Source organism: Pseudorasbora parva, chromosome 13 (assembly GCF_024679245.1).
Source record: "Pseudorasbora parva isolate DD20220531a chromosome 13, ASM2467924v1, whole genome shotgun sequence".
Classification (NCBI taxonomy): domain Eukaryota; kingdom Metazoa; phylum Chordata; class Actinopteri; order Cypriniformes; family Gobionidae; genus Pseudorasbora; species Pseudorasbora parva.
The window spans coordinates 27,922,228-27,935,071 of NC_090184.1; the positions used below are offsets into that span (position 1 = coordinate 27,922,228).

General features: G+C 36.6%; 1 protein-coding gene across 1 annotated transcript; it reads right to left on the bottom strand.

The window, feature by feature from the left end:
- Positions 1-31: 31 nt before the first annotated feature.
- Positions 32-9,654, bottom strand: dalrd3 (DALR anticodon binding domain containing 3). Its single transcript, XM_067413697.1, has 13 exons — positions 9,297-9,654; positions 5,874-6,178; positions 5,481-5,791; positions 4,827-4,885; positions 4,633-4,734; positions 3,732-3,796; positions 3,547-3,605; positions 3,358-3,440; positions 3,159-3,285; positions 2,392-2,450; positions 2,092-2,208; positions 1,869-1,937; positions 32-1,081 (listed from the first exon to the last, which is right to left on the bottom strand). The coding sequence occupies exons 1-13, from the start codon at positions 9,495-9,497 to the stop codon at positions 962-964; spliced, it is 1,677 nt and encodes a 558-aa protein (XP_067269798.1). The 5' UTR covers positions 9,498-9,654; the 3' UTR covers positions 32-961.
- Between the last annotated feature and the right edge of the window lie 3,190 nt (positions 9,655-12,844).

Consider the following 12,844-nt stretch of genomic DNA (forward strand, 5'->3'; position numbering starts at 1 on the left):
GTCAAGCATTTGCACACAGTCAGTTCAGATGTTGAGGCATACACTCTTTTAATTATTTGTCTCTGTTGGTTTGTCTTTTTAAATACATCGAGTGAAATCATCACCACTAACATAAACTTTGAAGTGTGAGAAAGTTACACATTCACTCTAAATGTGTTTGGTATTGTCAGGGTTTTGAACACTGTGTGGCGTATGGCACAGATCTGTGAAAACTCCAGACACAGTGAGAGTACAGATGCATCTGAACTCTGTATGGCACACAAGGATTCTCAGTAGTACACCTGTACACTTACAGTGGCACAAACAGTGAGGGACACGGGAGGGAAACTCTAGAATAAAAACTTCATTTGGTACAGATAAGACTATAGTATAGTAAATAAAGTAGCATCCCAGATCATGACATTTCAGGAACGCTAAATGATTGCATGAAAGAGCCAAGCCTGTTGACATGATTCATAATCAGAAACAGTGGTGACAGATACTTTATCATGTTTGCGTCTATCAGACTGTGAGAACGACTGTGCTAAATGGTCAATATGTGTTCAGAGTTCAACAAACAGAGCTGAGCTCTCACACTCATTAAAGACTATTACTTAGAATACATTGTCATGCAGGAGGGCAGAATCTATGTATATGGTACAGGAGAATTTAAATTCACTGTAAATGAAAGAATCTTCTCCTCTGTGACTTGTAGGGAAGATTTTTTTTAAACTGGGTAATGAAACTTATTGGATGAAGTGTAACCTATTTTGTGGGGTCAATCCTTCCTTGTGTTTAGGGCATTTAAAACAGTCTTTTAGGAGGGCAAGAGGAATAAATATTTAAGTATTTGGACAAGATGGTCAGGCAACTATGGGTTTTAGGAAGGTTTCTTAAGTGTAATAACCAAGAAATGGAATAGTGCTGGTTGTTAAGGGAAAGAGTTTGTGACTATTGGAGTATAATGTCTGCAGGGGAGATGCTATAGTTGGGGAATTGGGGGCAAGTTAAGGAAGTCCAGGGCGCTGTGGTAAAGTTCTCTTAATGCTCTCAGCAACAATAAACGACAAAACATCTGATTAAAAAGATGAGGCAGGGGCTCCTAAAGAAAGAGAGAGAGAAAGAGAAAGAGAGAGAAAGAGTAGGAATGTAAAGTTAATGGCACTGCCAACTCTATGTGAACTTTGCATCAATCATTGTAAATACTGACACACACAAAAATGTAAAAAAACCACTAAAGGCCCGTTCACACCCATTTCATCATGTCATCCACCGCTTTAAATGCTTGAGTGCTTTAAAGCAAGATGGATTCTGAAAAGCTGTCAACATTTTCTCATTCATTAGCTGGAAACAAAATCATTCCGACAGTGATTTCAACTATTTTGTCCTGTGTTATCACTTTACGAACAATAGGACTGAACAGAAATAAAATATAATATACATAACTATATTATCAGTTGTGTATAAAGACCTTGCATGGCAAACCGTTATTTTTTGTATTACCTTAGAATGAGCCATTTCTATCTACATTTTGCACTGTCGTGTTTCTATTGTAGTCCTAAATGGACAAACTTCTCTACAGATCGCTAGCTGCTCTCTGCCGTCTCAGACAACGACATCTTTGTCCGGTGTCAGCCACCATAGCTTCTCTATGTGCTTCGAAAGGGAGGGGTGAGTGGAGGGCGGTTACAGTTCACAATTGCACCACTAAAAAGTATTTATCGTTACTTATTGTCCTTGGTGTGAACAGGGCATAACCCATATAATCGCCTGGGCCATAAAAAGTTTTCTAAGTGTGTAACAGCATCTGAATTATTCTTATATAAAAAGATGCTGACTGAAATTGATAAACTATTCACAAACAACCACACAGTCCCATAATGTCTTACCCCAAGGACGTGAACTCTGTTGTAGTATGAACTAAAATCTTTACTGAGAGACACCAAGAATCTGCACACCTGACAGAGAAATCAAAACAATCATGGAAGGCTGTGTTAATAAAGGCAAGACAGCAGACAGAAAAAGATGTGACTGGTTGAGATTAGACTAAATTATTAAATTCAAATAAATTAAATACATTTACATTACAAATCGATTTAAGCATTTAAGTACCTGTTCTGTTCTTAAATTAACCCTGGCTCCACCCCCTTCATGCTCCAGGATCTGTCCAGATTGGTCCAGCAGCTCAGAGAATGGGATGAGGTAATTGAAGAGAAGAAGCCACTCCCCCTAATGATGAAATGGCAACATTACCACCATATAAACTTCCCAGATCACCAGATCATAGAAAGACAAAAACAACTTGTTTAAACACATTTGGCATACGTCTTTATACATAGCAAATTGAATACTTAAAAAGGATGCATAGGACAATGTGTGCTTGTACAGAATGTTAGTCACATATGGCTTTACCTCCTCTTTCAGTGCAGAAAAGTCCAGCTCTGTGCCTCCAGGGATTTCTGGATAAAGACCTACATATATAAAAATAGACATGGATATTATTTCACAAATAGACACAATATTATTTGTTACATTAATACTTAACATGGAATTATTCAGAAAGCCCAATGGAGAAAAACGAGAATGATTTCTCACCTCAGCAAATATCGCAAAGTTGTATACTGCCCCAATCAATCAGAATTCAGTTACACTTTAACTAACTATATGACTTTTGTCTCAATAAATAATAAATGAAAAGTAGTTGTTAAGTTTACGTATTTGGTGGGATTAAGGGATGTAGAATATGGTCATGAAGAATAAGGCATTAATATGTGCTTTATAAGTACTAATAAACAGCCAATATCACAGTAATAATTATGCTAATTAGCATCTAGTTATTAGTGTGAATTGAACCCTTGACTAATGTGATGACCAGAATTCTGCACCTCTGTTGCACAGACTATATTGGCTATCGTTAAATTCTGTATATTTTATCTACATTTTGTCTATTTTTGTAGAGCACATGTATCACTGCTTTTCTGTAACTGTAATGACAGTAACTAGCAGTAAAACAGCATTTACCTAATAAAGTTTAGACTTTAAACATGTATACAACAGCAAATTGTTAAGATTTGGGTGTAGTCATCCTGCATACACCTTAAAAAAACAACCTCTCCAAGTTTACTATCTTGACATTATCATAAATCACAACCCAAAAACCTACAGTGTGTGTGTGTTACCTTGCTCAACCCCTTTCTCGTAGCTGCTGAAGAGTGTATGAAGACGAGCGCAGTTATACATGACAAAGACTCCACCCCTGGGGCCCTTTGTGGACACACCACTGTCCCGCTGCACATCTAAGGTCACCTGAAAGAGAGCTGTCAAACATCTCTGATGCAGGACAATATATTCCACACATGCACATGCAAACACACTCACCGGACTTGTGTGTACTGTGGACAGCAGTTCAAACCTCACGGTGGCTGAGGTCATGACTCTAATGATGTCATCCCATGTCTGGCCTAAAAGAGTTTAGAAAAAATATGTTTATATATCTGGTATTAAAATGCATCACAAACATTTCCGGGCAATTTAAGTAGCTTTTTAAGATTGCACAGATAAACACACCTTCGACTTGGTCTCCATACTTCATTTCTGAGGCCTCTTTCATCTGAGCTTTTCTTAACCTACAGCAGTACACAAACATGCAACACTGTAATCACCAGACTTACAGAAAGTAGTCTTTTTAATCTAGAACAAAGAGTTGTTGTATCAGTTGATAGAGAGTTGTTGTTCTAAAGATTTTGCCTTACTGAAGATACTGAGCTGCATTCATCTGAACGCCAGGAGTTTTAACAGGACCGCAAATCACTAATCTCTAAAAGAGAGGGAGAGAGCGATCATTCATTAAATCTTTTTCCAGCAGAGATTGTCTAAATTGTAGTCACATCCAACTGTGCACCACTTGAGCCAGAAATTGTGCATTCATCCATTTGGAAGCATTACAATGACTTGATCTTGTTGTAAAGAATTGTATGGGTTTTATTATTCTTTTGACTTTAATATCATCAACATGCTAGTGTGGACCTAAAACGGACTAAATTTACTTTAAACAATTATACACTTAAAATGTTCAGTCTTACTCTTCCAGGAAGTGGAGCATAAATATTGCTCAGACTTTTATCCAATCAAATGCCCTGGAAATGTAACTAAAATACATGAAATGTGGAGAATAAATTAAACAATTTAATTAATAAATAATGTATTAATAAATAAATACAGTTTTGTCCAATCAGTAACTAATTAGTTCCCTTATTTTGATTGAACTAAAACAAGCAAACAAATGATTACAAAATGGCCATAATTTTGTAAAACAAGAGAACAAATTATTGTGGTGGCCACAATTTACTAATTAATTTCCTCATTTTATTGTGTATATATATATGTGTGTGTGTATATATATATATATATATATATATATATATATATATATATATATATATATATATATATATATATATATATATATATATATATATATATATATATATATATATTCAGGGGAGAGAAAAACACTAGTCTTTCGCTATGTCCCACTCAATCATCCTGTTACAGGACAGAATATATAGAACGGAGAACAACTGTTTTTAGCATATAAAGCATGCTGGTACAGCTGATGGCCAAATGTGTCTGTGTGGGCAGAGGGTGTGAAACCTGCACTGCCGCTGCACCCGTTGCTCTCCACAGCATGGCTGTTTGCTGCTGACGAAACTCATCCTGACAGGAAGTGACGTGAAGGGCTGTTGCCGTAGAGATCTGAAGTAGAGAAATCCATTGTAAGTGTCCATCAAAAACATGGTAACTCACTATAATTTGAATGATCTGGAACGAGGGTCCTTTTAACTCACAGGGAAATCTGCAGTAGCGCTGTCCAGCTGGGCCAGATGACACAACGCTTCTCTCTGCACTGAAATGAGAGAAATCACAGACTTTTGTATAATACAGAGAAAACCTGAGACGACCCAATACTTTATTAACTTAAAGGAATGGCCCAGTTCATCTCATCCTGATAACTAAAAATGTTTGTGTATTTTAAGTGTTGATATTTTGCATGTGATTTTAGGCATCACAACATTTAAAAGTGTTATTAAATCAACCTTAAGTGAGTATTAAGATGATTGCAACGATGATCTAAAATAAAAATTGAGGAAATAATTATGAATGATTAAATATCAAATGTAGACTAATGGTGGCATATAAAAAAAAAACTTCAGTATCAGATGATAACCAACAAATATTGCTTAGTGCTTGTACAATAAAATTGAATAGCAATATTTCTTTTAAAAAATATTAGCAATTGGAACTGTATTGGCTGATGACAGGGTAAAAACAACAGTAAAACATAAATAAAATGATAAAATAAAAAAACTAAACATCAAATATTCTACCCTAATAATGGCATTTACTGACCAAACACAGTTCTTGTATATAAACCAAATCATGAGAAATGTAACCCGTTATGTCCCTAATAAACACACACAAACTCGGGTACTACAGCTCACCTGTGCAAGTGCCAAGACTGGGATCATAACCCTGAAGGTTCTCATCCTGTACCACTTGTTTAAGGTTTATCCTAACTTCCTCTTTTATTCTTCTCTTCTCTCCCTCGATTTCCTCTCCTCTGCTTCTCCTCTTTCCCCTTTCCATTTCTCTGTCTCTGTAGGTTGAGTTCTCTAAAGCTTTCTTCATCTTTTCCTCCCTGTCCTCATTGGTCCAGCTGACAGGGACTGTTGGCCAATCAATGCCCAGTGTTTTCAGGAAGTTGACAATGTCACTCTCCTGTGGCAAGGCTGGACAAAACGACACAGTGTACCTAAACGGAATAAATAAAGAGTTGATTACTCTTCTGTTGTGGTCACAAAATGTATGCCAAGATCACAGAAGTCAGCACACACCCTTGTCTTCTGAGCTGTGCCCCGAGGTGGTCGGCAATGAGAATGGTTCGTAGCTGCCCCAGAGCTAGCGTATCGGGAGATGGCACGGCTTGTTTGGTGTGGAGGGCAGGGCAGTTGATGAGTACGCAGCCCTGTCTCTGAGCTGCAGGTCTCAAATATGGCATTATTCCACATAAAACATGTCTGAATGCTGTGCAGCGATCCACACACACACGCAGCCCTTCTGTTGTCACCTCAGTCGCTCCTATCGGCAATACGCCGCTGCCATGAAGAGAGCGAATACCACCGAGGACATCAGATGGAACCTGAACATTAAATCAAAACTTTTGTTGAAAATGGTATAATGCACAAAACCAACATAATGCACCTGGAAATCTAAATTGTCAAATCTTTTTTATGGAATGGTTTATTATAAATGATTTATCTACGCAAATCATAATTTTTTTAAATAATATCTTTTATCTTTATTCAAAAGCATTAACATCACACAACACAACATGACGTGAGCAACCTGTCTGACAGCTGTAGGTCTTCTAGTAGTTGTGGAAAGTGAAATCTGAATCACGTTGTTTAAATGTTTTCTCCCGTTGCTTTTGGCTCAATATGGGCTTCTCCCTATTCTTCTCCCTTGACTTTATCAGACTTTATGTCTCCACGTCCCCCCGACTGTCTCATAGACAGTAAAAGATTGTTTCTGAGCGTCTCCTCCTGTCTATACGGTAATTTCTCAACTGTGCGACAGAGTCGCATTGGTTATGACGCAATCGTTAGCCTATTTTTACAAAAACAGCTTTTACGGGGCGATAGTGTAAGATACAAGGTAATGGAGCCCTTTATGCATTGTCGTGTTTCTTTATAAATAAACAATGGACAAATGGAGTCTTTAAACGCCTCAGATGTAAAGTTATTCACTGTCAAAGTGACAAAAAAAATGAATGGAAGTCAATGGGATGCTAACAGCAGGTGATGGCTTGGTTAGCAATGGCTGCCCCTATGGGTGGAACACTTTCCGAGAGCTAGATTACCCCCTTGGTGAGAAGTCCCTGTGATTTGTCTAGTTTGAGAAGCCATTTCACTCGGATATACATCACAATGGAGAAGAAAAGTCGATCACAATTTCTGTTTTTTAATGCACTATGTAGGCTTTTGCAGTAAAATAACCTAAAACCACTATGTCAGTGTTATTTTGTGTTCAGTTGAGTTCTTACAATATCCCAAATGTTTCCAAATATTTGTAACTTGTGGGCAAATTGCTATTTTAACTAAGGAACTGGGACGTCTGAGGGAGTCGCCTGTCAATTGTGTCATCTGTGTTAACCTCAGTTTACCGGTTTTATTCTGCAGAAACGCTTTACTCTTAGGAGTGTGCAACAAGTGTCACAGCAGCCGCTGAACTAACAGACATATTAACGTCATAACATTATTTTTAACACAAGCGTATTTATCTAATATGATAAACAGAGCTGTGTTAGCTTATACTCATGAACTATAACTCTATGCGACTGTGTCCCATCATAATAAAAGTCCCACAGCTCGCGAGCAGGTTGTTGCTCAACAATCGTTCCAGCGACCTTGCTCAGCTCCCTCAACACTCGGTCCTACTCTGCTTCACACTACAGTAACGTAAATAATTGCATCCATGAACATGATTTCTGCCTGAGTCCTATCCCGATTATTTTCCACCGGCTGTGAGGTGAAGAGAGACCACATGTCCCAAGATTCTGCACTCAAACCTGGCGCCATCAAATTACGCCTTTGTTTTGAATAGGCACCCTCTAGCGGATGTTACATAGTGTAACTTCAAGGTGAAACTTCACAGCAAATATTGAGTCATTTAAATATGAATCAGCAAAATCTGGAGTTTCCCATGAGGGATGAAAAAGTTCAAATTGGTCACATGATTTCGCTATTTTGAGCACCAAAACGCTTCTTGGTTTGAAAGGGACTTCTGTGTGACACTATGGTGCTGCACCAAAGTAATGGACATTTTTTGCTCACAAAATTTCACTGAAATGTTGCTAACGTGACCGCAACTTTAACACGTCTTAAATTTGATGGAAATAACATTCACAGAGAATCATTGACATTCACAGAGAATCAACTTTACATAAACATGAAACAGTTAAAGTTGGCATAAAATGGAAGCTGCGTGTCATTTCTTCCTTACTGTGATCAATACCCCAGTGAAACAATGTAGGACTGGACTTGATTTTGTCCATAAGGAATTGATTTGACTGCTGGATCATTGTGGTTTGCTACTGCTGTGATGTCATGTGAGTGAAAGGGTGTCCATCCCTTTGTGCCAAAGAACTCATCATAAGAGAGATGTCGCTGCAAAAAGGAGTTATTTTGATCAAATAAAATGAATAAAATAAAAAATATGTGCACGGATAAACCATTTATAATAAATAAATACAGCAGAATTGTATTCATTTTACAATTACACATTCCATATACATTACTTTTAAGTTATAACTAAATATACATTAGTATAATATATATAATTACATATAAGTTGCAACCAAGTTTTAAATTAGAGTGTGCTAAAAAGATACACACTAACAGAAGTCGTTTTCGCCAGCTGTGGCAACATTTGCTGCTCAAGTGGTTTCAGTTGGGCTCCATATCACTATCAGACATGAACAAAAACACACACATTTTTTTTTTTGAGTGTTTTAATAATAATGTTACATATTAAATGAGCGTGTTAATATGTCATTATTATGAGCATTGTAATTGTTGTTGTTGTTGATGATATTTTGTTATTTTAACTTGCTGATTTATAACACATTTATTGCTAAAAGTGTGTTTAAAAGGTCATTAACATCTTTAATTTCTAGGGGTGTCAAAAGACAATTCAATTGTGTGAGAAGACCGTCAATAAACTGCGTCTAAATACAGATTTTTTAAATTTTATTTAAAGTTAACTGCTTTAAGTCATTGAATTATTCACACTGCATAAATCAAACAAGGTTTCTTGACACCTAATGACCTGAATCAGGAAGTTATTGATTTCGTGGTTCTCCCATCTTCCTTCTGACGACTTCCTAATTCAGTAGGTCAAAAGTAACGAGCGGTTTTATTTTTTTCATATTGGCATATCCTGACCTAGACGGACAGTGAAGAGTTAATCATTTCTGCCGCAGGGTTCAAATGTTTGGTCGATGCGACCAATGTCAACAGCCTAGCTGGAGCCCTGTGTGTCTGTGCAGAGCTCGGCCTTATATTCTCACAATTGTGTCAGCAACTCTATCTGAAGCATAACCTGACGTCCAAGCAAAAGCTTGAAATATCGAACACGGCGACTCAAGCCATGCGTAAAATCCCCATGCGGAGAAGCGCATCTGTCAGTGATACAGGCCAGAAGAGCTCATGTCATAGAAAATTTAAAAAAACGCATATAAGCACATATTTCAGACTGACCTCTCCCCCCGCGTACAATGTCGTCAAAACCGTGTTGGGTGACAAGAAGTCGCGACTTCTCAGGTTTTTGGCGCTGCTCTCCTTGAACCAGAGCTTCTCTCGCTCACGACTGATTTCGGCTTCATTTTCAGCGTCTCCCCGCAACGCGCCGCTCAGCGCTTTGACGGTGGACACGATGCTAAAAGGCACTGCTTCCTCCATGATTAGGCTCAGTATGTTGACATTGTTATTAGTGCCTGATTTCGAGGATTGTTACTGAGATTGTCTGTAGCAGCACTGCGGTGCTCTGCTCAGATTGATCACCAATAAAAATAGATGTATGTGTGGGGACCGGAACGTTAATAAATGCCACTGGTCGATCAGAGGGGACATATTTTTTTGTGACACTAGTTTGCGACTTCTTGAAAGGCGCCATTTTGGGTGTGGCAAAATCAGATCTGTCAGTGACAGAAAAGAAAGTAAAACTCTTCTGATAAAATGCGTTTTGTTCCCAATCTGCAGTTTTTATTTTGAATAATATAAAACTACAGGTTACTTTCCTTCTTATCACTAATATTTTACATATTAATGTAGCCTATACTTCACCACAAAAATACAAATTATATTATCTTTTTTTCACGCTGTGTTTTTAAAACCACATGACTTTTATTGCACTATATTACAAAATATTTGATAGCTTTCGATGAAGAAAATAACATTTACATCTTTAAAGTATACACTATTGCTTTATTACATTGATTTTATGGAAAACAGCAGCCTGGACAAATTTTTTTCTGACCTAAAAAACCCTGATGGTGAGTAAATGATAACAGAATATTCTTTTTGGGTACACGCAAACCTTTTTACTCTATTCAATGTTTAAAAAGACTATTTCCAGAATATTGTTTCCAGGATAAGCAGTTAGCATCAACATTTAACAACATTTAAGGGTTTATAGGAATCTCTAGACAAATGTACCTATGAAAACCTATTTTTTTGGCCTAGCATTTGTAGAGTATTATGTTGCTGTCTGACTGTTTGTTTGATTGATTTATTTATTGTTTTTCTTGCTGTTTTATTTTATTTTGTATTTTTTATTCTATCTTTATTGTTTTAGTCTGTATTTTTTCTTTACTCTGTACAGAACTTTGGATAGCTTTGCTATGGTAAAATGTGCTATATAAATAAAATTTACTTACTTACTTGCTATAGCCTATATGATAATGAGATCTGGTCACATTTCACATTTGAATGCTTTTTGTTTGGATGTTTATTTGAGTACTTCTGCTTTGTTAAGCAGGTAACAATGTCAGAGCTGAACTTGGACCAAATTAAATATCACCTGTTGCTTTACAGCAAGATTTGGATATGATCCCAGATCAACTATAACAGCAACATTGGCTTAAATATTTCACTTTGTATCCTCTGGCCAGAGTAAAATCTATGAAAAAAAAAAAAATCATCCAAAACCTGCCTCAGATCACTCAGCTTTTGAAAATACAAGCCTCTGAAATTCATGTCTATAACACAATGTAAATCTAAAGAACTATTCATGCCTAAAAGTGAAAAAGCCACCAAGTGATGTTATGACAAATGTTCTTAATTTATTCAAGAATCACAGTGACAAAATTTAAATGTCTGAAAAGGATTATGTGATTTACTGAACACTGAAGATTGGTAAATTCTGAAGAATTTTTGATTGTCAGGAATTGATGTCAATCTTGGCTGACACGAAGTTCCCGGTGGCGAAACATAATGCTGGCGATCCGGGAGAAAACGTGTCATTCCAGAGCAACATCTGTACTCATATTATAAACACGGTACAGACACATACATTTCTGAATACACTTTTTCTTAAATTTAAGCAACTATTAAATTAATATTGAATATAGTTATATTCAAAGACATTTCAAAAGTAATGCAGAAGAACAATATAATATCTAAATGAAGCCAAAAGATAATTTTCAACTTTAAGCTTCTGCAAGAAAGGAGGGGCACAGAATCCATAGCCAGCTATCAATCAACCAAACAGCTGCATTATGGGTTCCGTTACCATCCAGACTGCTGTGGCCATTTTGACCGACACACCATGAAAAAACACATCAATAGGCTACTTCATCATTCAATATTATTCCACATGGAAATTTCAACCTAATTACATTCATCAAGTGTTCCTGTGAGTAAGTGAAAATAAAATAAGATTGAAACAGCTTTTACCACAAACAAGTTTGGTGTTTCCGCAGAAGAATTAAACTTGTTTATTTATCTTGCTTGATCTGTAGACTTGTGTCTTGAAAAACCTGTTCCCTATCAGAGGAGAGTGGGCAGAGAGAAGGAGGGAGAGAGAAGAAGGAGGGTTATGCAAGTTAAATGAAGACAAGATGAGAAGAGAGATTAAACAGGACATAAAATGAATAAAATAAGTCACATGAAGTCAAAATATAAGGAGGAACTAGCCTGAAATATGAAGCTTAATTTTAGAAATAACAAACTTGATAGCACATTATAAATACTATGGTGAATTCTAGTTGAAGTGATCTCTTCTTGTTTTACCTGAAGATTTCCTCATGTTTCCCAAATACAGGGAAATGAGTGAGGGGAGAAAATGAGAGAAATTATTGAAAGTTAGTCTATAAAGGCACATTTACAAGCTTATTTTTCCATTTCAATGCGATCAACTCGCAAAAGAGAAAATAAGTTAGCAAATGAAAGGAACAAGTGGAGGAAAGGTGAAGAGAAATGAAAGAGAACCACTTTTCACTGTGATGAACAACAAGAGAGCAAGACACATTGAGCAAAGATAAAAATAGACAAATGTGAAAGAGACGAATTAGATGAATAATTCTGTTACCTGCTCCTGTCATTCCTCCTCTTTCTTGTGCGCACTCTCTCTCTTTCTCTCTGCTCCCTGCCTTGTGCGAGTTTGTCAGAGTGTTTGCGTATTTATGCCTCCTGACTTCCTCCTCAGAAATCTGAGGAACATTTTCACTTTCACTTCTTCACTAGGCTACCCACAACCTCCCCCCTCCAAACATCTAAATGTCTTTCCCTTCTCTTTTCTCTTCACATAATCTCTCTTTTAAATTTATATTTAAAATATATTGACTTATTCATTGTTAGTATCTATATATATATATACTAACAATGAATAAGTCATAACATGTATGTATGTATATATATATACATACGTTATGACTTATTCATTGTAAGTATCTATATATATATATATATATATATATATATATATACACATATATGTGTGTGTATGTAAATGTAAAGATACTGTATTCTAAATGTATTTAAAGAGAATTAAATATGAGTCGTTCTATTTTTTCATCAAAAAATGCTGCTCTTTTCTTTCTTTTTTAGAAAGCAAGAAAGACAATATTGCTACACATGTTAATATACATCCGTCAGTCATTTTTTTGCTTTGTATAAAAGCGTTAAGAGATCTGGGCCCAGCTGGGCTGAGCTTACTAACGGGCCAATATCATATTTCATTTATGAGAAGCCACCTGGTGCTCTCAACCCAACCTGTCCAGGTGTGGGTCCATTAGTAAGCATGTGTG

Coding starts and splice junctions, on each gene's coding strand:
- dalrd3 (XM_067413697.1), bottom strand. CDS start 9,497: ATGGAGGAAGCAGTGCCTTTTAGCATCGTGTCCACCGTCAAAGCGCTG. Junction 4,886..5,480: donor CAGTCTTGGCACTTGCACAG/GTGAGCTGTAGT, acceptor CTCTCATTTCAG/TGCAGAGAGAAGCGTTGTGT. Junction 2,451..3,158: donor CGAGAAAGGGGTTGAGCAAG/GTAACACACACA, acceptor TTATATATGTAG/GTCTTTATCCAGAAATCCCT.